Source organism: Sebastes umbrosus, chromosome 7, assembly GCF_015220745.1.
Source record: "Sebastes umbrosus isolate fSebUmb1 chromosome 7, fSebUmb1.pri, whole genome shotgun sequence".
Taxonomy (NCBI): Eukaryota; Metazoa; Chordata; class Actinopteri; order Perciformes; family Sebastidae; genus Sebastes; species Sebastes umbrosus.
Genome location: NC_051275.1, coordinates 27,595,034 through 27,611,015, shown reverse-complemented (window position 1 = coordinate 27,611,015; position 15,982 = coordinate 27,595,034). Strand labels below are relative to the sequence as shown.

The following is a 15,982-nucleotide window of genomic DNA, read 5'->3' as shown; positions in this document are numbered from 1 at the left end:
TAATAACTATCAGCATGTGAAAAGCACAAGTAGGCCTGTGTTTTCAAACATTTTGTAAGTATAACTTACAATTTATTTAACAGAGATGTTCATTACATAAAATAGTATTCAAAACTTCTGTCTTAATAGAGACTAAATTCTATGCATACATTTCTATTACCTCAGTGTCCTCTTAAAAACAAACATTTATAAAATGGCTTTTACTGTGAGTTTTTCTTTTTGCTTTAGGCTTCTATTCATGGATTTATTCTTAAGATTTCTTTTCATTGTCTTTTATCTCTGTTTCTATGTCTTTGCTGCATTGAACTTTCTAATTTGTAATTACACCGTGTACTTTCTGGTTTTATGTCTGTCAAGCACTTTGTAAACTTGTTTTTTAAAAGTACTATATAAATAAAGTTTATTATGATTAGTAGGCCTATCAATGTCACTGTCCATTCCATGCCTATTAAAACTAAGAGTGCATTTTTCTTTTTCTTGATCAACCAATCACACCTTTTTAAAAGCTTGTGTCATACCTAGCTACGGGGTCAACCACACTTCCTCACTAAGGTAAACGTTTCTGTCCCTTCATGCTCAGAGTTGCTCTGAGAAGTTCCCTAAATCACTCCTAAGATAGAAAAGTTTAGGCTGAGTTAGGAGCTCTCTTAAGAGTATTCTCAGATTGTTTGTGAATACAGCCCCCGGCCTTCTTCAACTGATTTCAATGTGCAGTATCTCGCTGTTTATTGTCTACATGAACAGAGATCATATCATACTTTCTAATAACTGTATAAAATATTTGTTACAACCTGAAGAAAGGTCGGTCACTAAAGGACTTAGGTGACACTTGTGAGTGGACAAACAGAGAGAGGAGGCTGAAGATATTGGAGCTAATCTGTGGCGTTTGTAACACCAGAGATCTCCTTCAACTGAACCAGCATAAGGAACCAAACTAAACAAAGCTAAATAAACTACTGCAGCCTGGCTCCACCTAACTCCACCACTATGTCTAGATCTTGGTGTGAGACAGCTAAAAACAAGTGTAGGAGATGTTCGAAAAAGAGGCAAAGACGGTGAAAGGTAGCCCCCTTGTCCTGTGGTTTTGCAGTTTGTCCAGAAGAGGGCGCTCTACGTAGCTAGAGTGGCACCTTCTTTTGGTCCGGGTTTGGTCAGACTGCGTTGGTGACAATGAAGTCTCTGTGTTGGCCACAGCTGGGCTCTGGAGTGATACTCTTTAATAGACGCTGAAAGAGAGAGAGAAGTGAGTAAATTAAACTGATATAAACACTTTAATTGGAAACTGTAAATAAAATATCCAAGGGTTGATATAGACAGGAGTACTGCACAGTATGCATTGTTATCTCCGCCAGGCGTAAACCTGAGGAGATTATGTTTTGGGTTATGTTTGTGTGTGTGTGTGTCTGTCTGTCCATGGCTTATCTCACATACTACTGGACCCATTAGCCTAATATTTGTCGAGCTCATTTATGACTGTCTGCTCAAGGACCTCTCATGGTTGCAGTGATTCAAACTGTTTGAGAAGCATATTTTATTGACTGCTTTATACCGTCATTGACTGTTGACTCCTCACCATTCTTGAGTAATCAACAACTGCTTCAGTTTGGACTTCCGCTATTGATTAGGAATAGTTCCTCTTTTGATTTGCACACCAAGATAAGACAATTGTGCTTTGTATTCATTCAATCAAACATTACAGCAGTGTTCGTTTAAAACATAGCTCGAGACTAACGGCGTCCCAGGAACGATAATGTGTTCACAATCGCTTAACAAATGACAAACAAAACCGAGCACCGACTACAGCGGAGCGCGTCTTCTCATGTCTGCAGGAGGAGAGCTGGTTACCTGTTATCTATTATCAAATGAGAGCGTATCTGTTGCGTGAGACGTCTGAGTGAAAAACGCATCTGATACGCTTGCGGTCGCGCATGCTTTTAGTGCATGTTCGTGGATGTGAGCATGCCCCATGGACTAGCTCACAACCGTCGCTCTGGCAGCGTCGCAGAGCACCCATTCTCCGGTTCTCCCCCGGGTTAAAGGCCCTGACACAACAAGGTCAGCCGTCCCTCAGTTACGACAGACGGTCAGCGTCTGTCGTATTGATGACATATTTCATCTAACGCAGGGGCAGAACGTACATGTTAGTCGGCCGTTGGCTGTAGTCTTTGTGGTGTGTGCCAGTACTGCTTTTTGGACCAAGACACAAGGCGAACATAACAGTCGGCCTTCGTCGCTGCTAGTTCTTCGATGTCGGTTTGGTGTGTCTGGGTCTTAACACTTATCTCTGTCAGAAGTGTTGCCTTTGTTTTCACTGTTAGCACCATTAGCTACAACCTGCCAGCTCAGCTGTCGCCATGCAGAGGCAATAGAAATACTCCCAATCTCGCATTCAACACCTTTAAATTTACATTCTCAAATGTCTTGTTTTGACCAACCAAAGACCAAAGACATTCAGTCAGACGGCATGTACTCACTCTGAACGTGGTATTTGGAAACCGGCAAATATTCACATTTTAGAGGCTGGAACCAGTGAATATTTGACATTTTTTCTGGTGGTAGAATGGTACTATAATGGCAATGGTACGTGACACTCGGACATTTTGACCTCGCTTGGCCTCATATCTCTCGCCATGAGCTACACTGACACGGTCTTCTTTCACACTCACATGCACACAAAAACACGACTCCCGCGTGTTGACAGTGTGTGTCGGTGCCATTGTGTTCCCTGGCAGCAGTGTCAATACTGGGCAACAGCCAAAGACGTCTGTCTACCAGCCTCTTTGATATCCTCCTACCTTCTGTCAACTCTAACACAGTGTATTTCAACATAATAATAATGATGATGATTATGATGAAGACATTTTGTATTTATTATTTAAGTTACAAGCTCAAAATATACTACAAAGAGCAAATACACACCAGAACATTTTTGTTTTGCAGAGTAGTTTTATCAATGACGCTGATTCGGCAACACATAGTTTGTCATGCAGAGAGCGCCGATGCTAAAGCCGATGCTAAAGCTGCACTGATGACACAAACCTAGTGTAGCCTTTATCCTCAAATCTGGTAAAATGACAGCCTTCACATGAGTTGCAGAATGTGGTTGTGGATGAGTGTTAAGCAAGATTTATGTTCGAGGGTCGTGAATGTCCACGCAGCCAAAGTGATGTCATACCATCAGACACGGCCCTTGCAGCCGGTTTTCGTCTGTTCGTGCACGTCCAAATTTTTCTAACTACACAGACGTAGATGGGCAGCACAAATGGAGAACTTTGAGGAGCTTTGAGAATGACGGTTTGCCGCGAGGAGGAACAGGCATGGATTATAAAAGATCCAACAGTTCCTCTTCACGATTCCACGTCAGCTCATGTCCGTGCGGCCATCCTTGCGGAAAGCATAACCGAAGCTCTAGGTGTGTGTGCCATCAGGTAATGCCCTACGTGTATGCATGTGTGTATAACATCTAAGAAGCCTGAAAGTTGGTTTTGGCTTGGCTTTAATCTCTGGCCTGCGCCTCCTCCGTGCTCCTTTGATCCTGATCTCCAGTCATGCGTTCACAGCAGAGGGTACACCCTCACGGTGCACGGAGAGGAAAACAACAGAGGCAATCTTTGTTGTTGGAGAGGAGTCAGGTAGAGAACAAAGGTCAGCCAGGGATAAAAGGTAAGAAGGAGACATGTGGGGAGAGCGAGGGAAACCATGTAGAAGATAGACTTGACAAAAGAAAGGACATGCTGTACCTGTTTGAATGTTCCCTTGGCAGTGAGCAAGTGGTAGATCATATAAACAGGCACGCAGATGAATGAAGACACCCCGATGCAGTAGCCCAGGACAGTGGTCCATGGCGGGTAGTGGTAGTTGAACAACCTGACCTCCGGAGGGAAGGCCAGGAAACTGATGATGATGAACTGCACACAGGAATGGGAACAAAAGCAAAGGTCAGATATAACAACATAGGATACATATGACAAAACTATTTGGAAAGCTAACAAGTAAATGATGTATAAATACTGAACACAAGCCTCACCAGCAGAAAGATGGGGCAGATGGCCACCCAGCAGATCCTCCAGAAACAACCCGGGTAGAAACCAAGCATGAGCTGGATGTCATTGCAGAAACGGTTGGTACCTGGAACACACACACAGACAATCACTACAAAGTCCCAAATATCAGGAGCGCATCTTTATCTCTTCTCTCTCATGTGTCTGAAACTATACAGACACAGAGGAAAGCAGCACCACAAGTTCCCAATCCTTGCTCAAAAGCAAACAATAATACAGTAATGGTCACAAAGCATCACCATCATCATCACAATCAATATCACTCAAACTTGCCGTAAAACCAGGAAACGGCGATGACTTCAAGCAGGACCACAGTGATGACTGCAGGGCCGGTAGCGTACTCCTCAAACAGCTTCACCACAAACGCTCCTCCCTGACAGTCAAGACGAGAGAGAGAGAGAGGACAAGAATTTCTGTAAAGCTATTCACAAATTACTTTTATGCAAGAGGTTTCATCTGAAAAGTCTAAGGGTGCTTTCACAAATAGTTCAGTCCATTTGGTAAGGACCAAGGGAAAGAATTCTACACTGTACGAACGAACCAGAGGAATAAACATAAAGCATAAAGTTATACAGATTGACAAGTGTTCAAACTTGTTGATTGGACTGTTTTGGCGATTGTCATCCCGCATCATCAGGACCCACGTGAGAAAATCTAATTCTGATGACTGACAGAAGTTTATGAAGCACTATAATGCTTCTTATGTGTATATTTATGTTCTTTGATTAATAACTGATTATAAGCATTATTAGTATTATTATACTGCAAATCGACTGAATGTTATGATGAATAATAGTAGAGTCAGGACTGTACAAAAGCCCCCCTGCAAGCTCCCAGATGACTAGTGCGAGCGCATAGTGCGAACGTTGGGGAGCATACAGACACGTGCATGAGGGCTATTACTGTCGGATCGCTGTCACACTTTTTAATAGAGTTAATGAACTGAAAGTACAAAGAGTTGGATTAGAGCACAGCAGTTTTAACAGCTTTACAGCTCAACGGTTCTATTGATTAGGGAAAGTACACAAGCTGACGTGCTTACGTACATGGCTTTCAATACAGATCAGCTTCCTGAACAGATTTCAGCAGATGATTTATTAGTAGTTTAGCTTTTGAAATCATGCTAAAATCACATATCTGTTATCATAAAATCCTGTGGTTGATTTGTTTGCTTTCACACCACAAACAAACTGCACCAGAGTCCACTTGGAACCGGTTGTTTGGTCTGCACCAGGGTTCGATTGACAGCTCTCACACCAGCCCAAACAAACCGTACTAACTGGTTAAAAGGACCCGCGTTTGTTTTAACTGAACCAAACAGTTTAGGTGTGAAATCACCCTAAAACAATGATAAGGAGATTAACAAAGTACTGCTCAGAGACTGCTCTAATCTGATTTCAGCTAATTGTTAACTGCGGCCTATCACATTACTTAAAATAAAGCAGAAACATTTAAGATTTTTTTGATCAATATGAGCTACTTTATTGATCTATAACATATTTGATAGGAACCTGTGTGTAATGTGGTTATTTAACTTACATATGTGAGTGTGGAGAGAGCCCCGAGGTAGCAGACGCACACCAGGCCGAAGACAAACCACTCTCGTCTCTTAGCCAGGAGATGAGGGAACTCATCTAGCATGGCTGTGATAACCCCCTCCAACCCTGCAAACTGGAGAGAGGAGCACACCAAGGAGGTGAGGGAGAGGGAAATAAGCAGAGAAGAACTAAGCAGAATGAAAAAGAGGAGGCAGAAGATGAAGAAAGGAGAAGAAAACTTAATAGGAGACATACTGTACATGCACCCTCGGCTAAGAGTTTTAAGAAGCTGTTTGATCTAATCAATCCATCAGTAGTAGGACTCTCTTTTGACAATCTACTGATGAAAAACATCCAAAAGACGCTTTATGTATCCCATCCTTCGCACAATGCCAAAAAAAAAAAATGGAGACAAAAGTTAAGCCGATCCAAGTACAGCGACACGTTTCGCAGTAATATCCTCAGTCATAAAATCGAGGAGCATAGCAACCGCGATGCTGATTCCACACTGATTATCAGTACGTGATAACAGCCTTGCGGGTCTCTCCAGCTGGCTGCCTCAGAGCAGATAAACACAGGCTTATGGAGACAAGATCGCCACACAACAGTGATATGAAAGTCCTATCACATTGTTTTCGCGGACTGTTATCCAAAATGGAACAGCGAGGACAAATAATACCCGGCACCTTAATGGAGCGACGAGTACAACAGGCAAACACAAGTCAAACAACAAGGCATTTGCTTATATGACAAGGCAAATATGAACCCTGTTTCTAGGTTTGAGAGAGCACACAAGGGACAGACAGTGGGCAACAAAGAACCAGGTAGATTACAACAAGGAGAGAGGAACGTGTGAGGACACAAAGAGCATTTAGCAAACAGAACATCGACTTGGGTGTCTTAACTTTTTGGAATGAGTAATGAACAAACTAACCGTGCTATCCAGACCCAACATAATGATCATGAGGAAGAAGATGATGGAAAAGAAAGTAGCAGCAGGCATATTTGCTATGGCTTCTGCATAAATGATGAACAGCAGACTGGGACCTGGAGAGGAGAAAGAGAGACAGGTTAAAAGAGTTCGTCTGAATTCATCCTCACAACTGTATTTTTGTCCAGACCTAGGATGCATTGTTTTGTTTCCAATGATGTAAGACTGAATAAAGAATTATGTATTTGGGATTAAGTTGGTGCGTTGTTTTTCTACCAGCATCCTTGGCCACAACATCCACATCCTGCTTCCTCATCTCAGCCATGTAGCCCAGCACGGTAAAGATGACGAAGCCGGACAGAAAGCTGGTCAGACAGTTCACAGAGCTGGTGATCAAAGCATCTCTGAGATGGAGAAAGGAGAAGTTTGGGCGGCAGGAAGACAACAGAGTTAGGGAGAACGTCTGTAAGTAATATTAACGGGTAACTTCAATAATTTTCTACCTGGACCTTATTTTCTCATGCTTTTATGTAACTAATGGGGACAACACTTTTTGAAATTGGTCCAGTATTGAGGGAGAGCGCTGTAACCGATAGCCGTGTAACAGCTGCGAGGGCAAGTGAGCAGCATCAGTGTAACGTTATGTTCACTAAAAGTGCTTGTTTTTACCACTGACAGGCTCAGATTGTTATTATAAGTATCTGACAACATTATGGAAAGGACCCTACAGAGAAATAAAATGTTTTTCTTCCCTTTTGACCCTGTCTGTTTGTTATTGTATCCAAGTCCCGCTCTAGAAGTCTAGTTGTGAAATCTGAATATCCGTAATACTCTGGCTCAAATAAATACTGCCTATGACCTCATCCACATTGTTGAAATCACCTAAATATTCAGCCATGACATTGTAAATCTTTGAGATAACACTAAGCTGCGCTTTCTGTACTCCAACACAACAAACTCTGCCTGGCTGGCACTCGCAGTGTTTCCACCATGGATGTATTCCACTATTCCACCGTTGTCTTCCGGCAACACGTCACATCGCCAGATTTCACAACGAGACTTCTCCTTGAGCGAGACTCTTTCCATAATGTCAGACACTTATAATAACAATCAGAGTTTGTCATGGCAAAAACAAGCACTTTTAGTGGACGTAAATGAAGGTTCCAGCTTGCCCCAGTAGCGCCAAATTGCAGCCCGTGAGCAGCTGCCGTCTACAGCGTTCTCCCTCAACACCAATTTCAGAAATTATTGTCTCTATTAGTCACTTAGACACAAAATCATGGGGAAATAGGGTCCAAGTTGAAAAATACCAAAGTTACCCTTCAATCTCGGAGACTCTGCAAAGTATTTAGACTTGTTAGACTAGGACAACTGGAACCTTTCTTATATAGGCAGGTTATTGTTCCACCTGTATAGCTGGATATTGACACAGATATTTCTAGATAAATCAAAGTTCTGATAATTCTACTAAAAGATTTAAAGTATTTCTGCAGAACTGTAGTTTTGTGAAGGTGTAAGTAACATTTGACTTGTTAAGGTAGATTTCATTGTAGTGTGAAATATATAATGAAATGTGGGCTCAAGAAAAGTTCTCACTTGTAGCAGTTGTTGTGAAACGGGTTGTAGCTGGCGAAGGCAAGAAGCACGCCGAACCCCGGACCCAGCGAGAAGAAGATCTGAGCTGCTGCATCAATCCACACCTTAGGGAGAGGTTGAACGATGTATGTTAAGATGAAGAGTTTGTATATAAGAGATCAAACATAGCCTTGCTAGATTACACAGAACTGACTTACTGTAGTGCTTAGCAGTTTCTGCCAATCAGGTTTGAGATAGAAGATCACGCCCCTCCAGGCCCCTGGCAGAGTGGCCCCACGGATGAGCAGCACCAGGAGGACCAGGTAGGGAAAGGTAGCAGTCACCCAAACGACCTAATGCAGGAAAGAGGAAAAACAAATCTGTTGATAAACTCTTATGTCTAGTCAGTCATTGCAGCTGATATCCGGGTCATACTCAATAATCACTTTCTGACCAACTTTTCTACCCATGATGATGAATGATCCAGCGGGTGAACAGATGAGAGCAGAGCAACTATCTCTTCTCTGCCTCTCTGACTCCATCAATCCGTCTATCCATCCATCCACTCTAACTGACACCCCCATTAGCCATGCAGGCGCCCATTCGGTTACCTTTCCAGACGTCTTGACTCCTTTCCAGATGGTGAAGTAGACGATGATGAAGATGAAGAGCAGGCAGAGGGCCAGCTGCCAGCTGACAGAGCCCAGCTGGTGCAGACCTGGGGAGCGGTGGACCTGCAACACCTGGCGACTGGAGGGAGGGCATGTTGGGATTGAGAGGTGAGGTCAAAGGGGGTGCGAAGAGGGAGACAAGGCAATCGCATATAGGGAGATGACATGAGAGGAGACGGCAAGGAAAAGTGGAAGAGAGTAGGGGAAGGAAGAAAGGCAGGAGAAGAATGGAGAATAATACGAAGTGACAGAGAAGATAAGACAAAGTGAGAATATAAAGATAAGGTGGATAGACGGGATGTTTGGGAGATTTGGAAAAGGAAGGAAGGAGATGTGATATGGAGAGGAACAGCAAGAAATTAAAAAAACATCAGAAGGTAAGAAAAGGTACAAAGAAGAGGAGAAAAATAAAGGTAGGGGTATGAACTGTTCGTACAATACAAGATTGATATAGCCCTGACAAATATACACACAAACATGATAAATACAGACTAAATGAGCAGTAAGGAAAGTTCACCTAAGGAAAGCCTTGTCAGCCTTCACTGACTTTATAACAGTTTACATAAGCCAAAGTGAAAAAAAAAGCATTACAGGGCAAAAAAAGAAGGCGGCTGAAATGAACAGCGAGGTTAACATCTGGTCACAGGTTAAGCATACAGAGCTCGGACGATAAAACAGAGACGTGATTTATGTTGAAAACAGGAAATTCTGGCGCCAGACTGAGTTGCGGAATTTGTTACGTTAAAACCTGTATTAGGAAAAGTCAACTACGGATAAACCCTGAATCTGTCTCAGCGGACAGACACAGACACGGTCGAGGGAGCGGCTGATAAGACCGAGCCAGGAGACTGCAGAGTGCCAAAGCAGTCGAGAAGAATAAGAAAGACACGGCTCAGGTTTTATGTTTCAGGTCAAAAATACCCAACTTGACTGAGTTGAGATAATTACCGTGAAAGCAGCCGGCCAAAGATTGATTGAAAATTAGAATAATATAAATAATCAGTCATTCCACCTCTCAAATATTTCCCAACAATTTCACTCGGCATCATCTTAGTTGAAGAATATTTAAACCCCCGTATCTGTTTTATCTCTTTGCGGTTATTTGAGTCTATGCAGCGTCTCAGCTTCGCTCCTCAAGGCCCAGTCTGAATCACTAGGAGGAGCTCCAACTGACTATTTATAGAGCTCTATCCCTATAAATCTAATCGACAGAGTCAACACCAAAGTCTATCAAATAAAGCTTCTGCATCCTCGCTAACCTGTGTTGTCTTTCCTGATTGAATTATACCTAACTTTCAGCTTTGAATTTTGTGTGTATCTTTACTTGACTGTCTCAGTAAATATCATGTTGTGTAATATATTTAGTTCTTCACGTAGTATGTTACTCCTGTGATTCTTATTATGAAATTCTGATAACTTCGTCCTGCTCTGTCTTCACGACCAGTGATCCAATTGGATTTTGGAGAGAGGGATGGTGGTAAATCTGTCCGTGGCGCTTAAACACCAGAACCAACCCTTTAATTACTCTCTGGAAGTCCTCCTCCCTCCTTTACTTGACGTCTCCCTCCTGTGTAGCTCTCCCCCTACGCCTCTACATCCGACTTACATGCACTTACGTATAGAACTCCTCGGCGGGGGAGGTGGAGGAGTTCGACCACGACACGTTGTGGTCGCTGGACATGTAAAGGTTGCAGTTGGGTGTGTTCCAGCTGTTGGTGCAGGTGGTCCACGGCAGGGTGGGACGAAATGATGATATTAGATAGTACAAGGCCCAGGCCATGATGGTGTTGTAGTAGAAGGCTATGTAGAGGGCTATGATGCAGATGGCAAAGCCGATCCCTGGATGGGTGGAAAAAAATATTGTTAACACAAAAATAAAAGAGTTAAAAAAAAATAAAAAACGTGAACTACCTTAATCTTAACCCTTTGAAGGTGTTATTGATAACATTGATAACAGTCAGCCACTCGATGTCACATTCTCCCCCGTTCTATTGCATTCACTTCACAACAAGTCGTTGCCAGGCACCTACCGTCAATCTCAGCCATTTATCAATTTTTTTAACACTAACTCACGAGATACCAGGTGATACCAACGTTGTTTTACTATTGGCTCAAGAGCCTTATTAGAAGTGGGAACCAAACGTGAGATATCTTCCACAGAGATAAACAAAACATTCATTTTGGACCCGCCAATATTTTTAAGATAATTAATTCACAATATTAATATATATATATATATTTTTATATTTTTTATGTTTTTGTTTCTTAATAACATTAAGTTTATGATAATAAAAAATGATATTAACAACAGTGAATATTCCTAAGTTTTTTTTTATTTCATAAAAATTGGAAATTTACTTTTACCAGCAAAGGACAATTCAACCTACATACTTACTAAATTGTTTCAGCACATATATAATAGAATAATAATGAATGATCAAATGTTTTTGTTTGTTTGCAGCAAATAGAATAGCAAATTACATTATTAGCTTTACTACCTTTACCATAAAAGGTCAACTGAACCGTTTGGTTGAACATGTTTTTAGAAAATGATTTGACTCTTATTAGACTTTCTATTTTAGTATCAAGTTACATAATTCTGTTCAGTGAGGCCTCTGAAACTATGATATGTCAAAAAAATATGCCTATCTTTGAAAATGAGACCAAACAGTCTTCATGTCTAGAGTAATTTTTTTGTCGCTAACTTCCTGTAGGTGGACTGAAAAGGCTATTTAAAGGCACAGAGACATCAGAGATTGTTTTAGTGCTCTACCAAACTGTCGCGCAGAACATTAAAAGGGATACACTTCCCATCTATGTTTTATTAAGAACACAATATATTTTGTGTAGTATGTGGCACCAGTCAGTCACTCCTTGAAGAGACATCACTGGTGTTTCAAGCTAATTCAAGTTGCCATTGGGTAAGTGGGTGACATTTCCAAACAACAACAACCAATGTACTAACGCATTTCTGAGCATCTGGCATTTGGCATGGAAATGTGACAATTTCCATAACAGAGAGTCCATATATCTCATTAGATGTACAAGATGCCAGAGATGCTCTTCAAGGGAACTGTGCTGAGGGGGACTAAAAGGTTAAATGAGCTGTCTCTCAGGCTCTGACGGCTTGACGCTGTCCTTCTCCGTCTTTTTTTGTTCTCCTACTGCCAATTTTCCTGTTAGTAAACTCATGTTTTTAGAGTGATGTTCTCTTCTTGCCTTTTTAATCCCAGATTTTGCTATTAACTCATTTCTCCATCTGTTGTGTTTTCTGTTACCTTTGAAGATGGGGCAGATGTGCTTCCAGATGGAGATGCAGCCGCTGCGGTGGAACTGGCCGAGAGCCAGCTCCATGTAGAAGAGAGGGACGCCTCCGAACACCGCCATCAACAGGTAGGGCAGCAAAAAGGCACCTGGGCAGAGACGCGAGGACGGAGGACATTTCGGGGGTGAGAGAGGGAGATTAAGGGTTGGAAACAAAAATGTGGGGATTGATGTGGAGAAGAAGAAAACAGTGAGAGGGGAATAAGTTATGGACGAACAGTAAAAAGTCAATTACACTCCTGAGAAATGCTACTCGTTCACGCTCCATCTGTAATCTCAGTAGTCCTCTCAATAACTCCATATCAACAAGAACCAAGAGCATTAAAAAGCACTCTGTAAAACTCATTAAATATTGTAAGTACCCCATCATTACATCCCAACATAACACTAGTCCATTCAAAAACAACAGTGTATGCTTGCCCAGTCTCACATGACTCTCCATTTGATATGTGGAAACACACAATAAGAGGGTCATTTTGTTTTAATTCTACGATGACAAACGACTGCAATGTTGGCTGCTAAGTAAGGAAAGTATAAAGTGATGAAGGGAGAATCAGAGGGCCAAACACTGAGAAGCAGCCGGACGGCAGCCAGATCTTTGAACTCTCCAACCTAACGTGCAGAGTTTGATAACACATCTCTCTGTCTTTCTTTCTTTCTATCTGATTATCAACTTGTTTTTTACGTGCATATGTGCATTTGTGTATGCGGGCGGGTCGGTGTGTGTCTTTGTGACACCAAAGCAAAGATAAGGGTTGATTGAGCAGCTGCCTGGGAGACAGGTTATTAAGCAAAGAGAAAGAGACTGAAGGCGTTCTCATAAAAACCACAATTAATACTGTTGCCTCTATCAAGTGTCTCCCAGTCCCCATCTCTACCTCGCTCCGTGAGACACACACAGAACACAGGAAATTGCAAAGATTTTATTATTGCAAATTCAATAAACGTGGAAAGGGAGGCCCTGTTTGCCGCTAGGTGAGGACTTTGTAGTAACAGAGCACAAGCGGACCATATGGACAGAGATAAGTGTCACTAGAAACAGAATTTGAATCATTTATATTTGAATTTCTCAATTTGAATACTTGTATAAGTAAAACTGAACTTGAATCACATAATTTGAATTTGTATTATTTAACTTAAATAATTACATTGTAAACTTAATAGCATAATTTGAAATTTATTTTTTTAATTTGGAGCTGAATTCCAATAAACCTGAAACTGAATGTAATATTGAAATTGAATTCTCTTAAACATTATTTGATCCTCACCTTGATCCTTGATTGCTCTTCCTCAACAACCGGATGTGTGTCTCAGTAAACCGAATTTGAATTGTGAGAACTGAATTTGTATGTATATAGAGAGTTGAATTTTTCAATGAGGATCAAATACACTTTCTGAGCAACTGAATTCAATTTACAATATTACATTCAGTTTCAAGTTTATTTGATTAAGTTCCAAACTAATAAATGCAATTTCAAATTATGTGATTCGGATTCAGTTTTCAATGCAATTATTCAAGTTAAACAATACAAATACAAATTTTAATTCAGTTTCTAGTGACACATATTTCCACCCATACAGACCACACAGACTGTGTTAGATTGTGCAAGAAATGAACTAAATCAAATGCTAATAATAAACATGTTATCTGCAGCATTCCTTTTACAGTAGGTCTACACCCCACCCTTTATATTTAGCCGTTTGTTTTGCAGAAATGATGATGCACCAGAGATAGTCTCCATCTACCTCCATCTTTAGTGATGGAAAAAGTTAGAGGGCAGTAAACTGACTTACTTCAGCTGCTATATATATTGTGAATTATTACTATGACTACTGTAAATCCTTTTCTTACTGTTTACTCTAACATGGGATCTCCTGTACGCTGATCTCCACCCCACTCCCTATCTTCCTCCTCCCCTCTCAAACATCTTTTGCCTCCTCACCTCCTCCATTTTGGTAGCAGATGTAAGGGAAGCGCCAGACATTTCCCAGGTCCACAGCATAGCCGATCACAGAGAGCAAGAAGTCCATCTTCTTGCTCCAGGTCTCTCTGGGCTTGTCCAAGCTGGTTTGTTGGACCACCAAAGTCCTGAGGCCTCCCAGCGGCACTGAGGACCCGGTTCCTCCTCCAGGCCCAGAGGCTGTACCTCCAGAGCACGCTGCGGTCCCTGGTCCCTCCCTGGGGCTTTGAGGGGTGGAGGTGGTGAAGCCATTGGACACTTGCTGTCCGGAGCCGGAGGTCAGGCTCTTGGGTCCTCTCTCTGCAAGACCATCAGCCAGCACCAGTCTACCATTTTCCTGCTGTGTCTCCTCCTCTCCGTCCCCCGCCTCCTCTCTCCCTTTCTCCCTCTCTCCCTCATTCTCTCCTTTGTCCATTGTCAACATGCTCGTCAGCATCATATCTTTTGTCTCCATTGGGTCGTGTTGATGTTGGCGTTGGCGTTGGCGAGGCGGTTAGGGGTGGAGAGAGCTTCTCAGTGACGATGAAGGGAATGTGGCACTGCTGTCTGATATGGCGCCCATTAGGGGAACAGAGGGGTTAGGGGAGCGAGGGAAGGGAGCAGTGGCGGTAAAAAAGGATTTGTCCTTCTTGGACAGGTAAAGGGGACGGGGAACAGGGGAGCAGAGCTAAATAAAAAAATTAAAAAAAGAGAATGGGGCCAGAATGAGGGGAGGTGCGTTTATGTGGGAGACGACTGAGATGTGTAAGAGTCTGTTGAGCAAGAAGGAATACGAGCAGACAGAGGAGGGTATACGAGAGGAGAGATGTGTTTGAACAGGATGTGGCCGGCCGAAAAGTTACAAGAATCTTGGATCTTCTCCACAAGCTGCTCGTCCTCGGAGACACTCAGTGATGGGGCAAACTGCAACACACAGAGAGAAAATCCACAGATAAGTCACAGGAGAAAAGTTATTCAGCTAGAAATTACCTTTGAGTGTGAGCCCATGATATAGAATATATAAAATGAGTCTCTCTGTCTTTCTACATGACATAAGCGCCTGAACTATGACAGTGATATACAGTATGAGCCTGAGGTCTCATTGTCTCATGTTCTCTTGTATGTTTATGTTCTTGGCCTCTACTGTGAACCGAATTTCCCCTCGAGGGACAACTGAACTGATGTTTTACCTAGAGTTTTATTGTAAATTAAAGGCACAATGCTTATGTTTGGTAAAACAGACATAATGGGAGATATGAAATGTATCTGAATGTCCTAAAAAAGAATGGTACAAATTGAGGGGGTTGCGCTGGAACATGCAGATTTTCTTGGCTTTTCCCTCACGTTTCTCATTTCACGCTCTCTCTCAGTTGCATAACCTGTTTGGATGCTTATCTGATCAAAGCCGTATAATACAAGAAAGTAGATACTGTATATTGACACAAGCAGACAAAGAAGCGCTCTATTTTCTGATTGTTACCAAAAGAAATATAAAACTATTAAAGCATGGAAAAAGTTATTTGTGTGACATGCACTGAGCAAACAGATTAAAAAAAAAATCTAAATTCATTATGTTAACTCATGGCTTAAAAACTAGCTTATATTCAATGTGTATGAGTACAGTTAGACTTAGATGCTACTTCAACTGCCCTTTATATTTTAGGTATTTTAGATTTACAGAATTTCACATATCTTTAAATAGTGTAAGATGAATGCAGTACATTTAACTTAATTTCTATAAGTAATTCTACTCGATAAATATTGTCCAGATTATCGAAACACATTGTCCAGATTAGTGCATCAAGTTATATTTTATGTGTATATGTAGTTTTCGCTCGTTTAGTGCAAAATATGAAGTGTGCTTTAAACTTAATACCATTCATATAATTGTTCTACAGCTGCTTCGTAAAACACTTTAAACTTGTCAAGGAGAAAGGCTGCT

General features: G+C 41.7%; 1 protein-coding gene across 2 annotated transcripts in view; it reads right to left on the bottom strand.

The window, feature by feature from the left end:
* Positions 1-223: 223 nt before the first annotated feature.
* slc6a4a (solute carrier family 6 member 4a) overlaps positions 224-15,982 on the bottom strand; it is a 28,774-nt gene continuing 13,015 nt past the window's right edge. For both annotated transcript variants that reach the window (XM_037776275.1, XM_037776274.1), the window contains 13 exons: positions 14,044-14,964; positions 12,055-12,189; positions 10,393-10,615; positions 8,717-8,855; positions 8,324-8,458; positions 8,127-8,230; positions 6,807-6,934; positions 6,534-6,646; positions 5,601-5,732; positions 4,335-4,434; positions 4,028-4,128; positions 3,741-3,908; positions 224-1,226 (listed from right to left, as the gene is read on the bottom strand). In XM_037776275.1, coding sequence (XP_037632203.1) covers positions 1,152-1,226; positions 3,741-3,908; positions 4,028-4,128; positions 4,335-4,434; positions 5,601-5,732; positions 6,534-6,646; positions 6,807-6,934; positions 8,127-8,230; positions 8,324-8,458; positions 8,717-8,855; positions 10,393-10,615; positions 12,055-12,189; positions 14,044-14,515 — 2,025 coding nt within the window. In that variant the 5' untranslated portion in view covers positions 14,516-14,964 and the 3' untranslated portion in view covers positions 224-1,151. The remainder of the gene's footprint in view (positions 1,227-3,740; positions 3,909-4,027; positions 4,129-4,334; positions 4,435-5,600; positions 5,733-6,533; positions 6,647-6,806; positions 6,935-8,126; positions 8,231-8,323; positions 8,459-8,716; positions 8,856-10,392; positions 10,616-12,054; positions 12,190-14,043; positions 14,965-15,982) is intronic.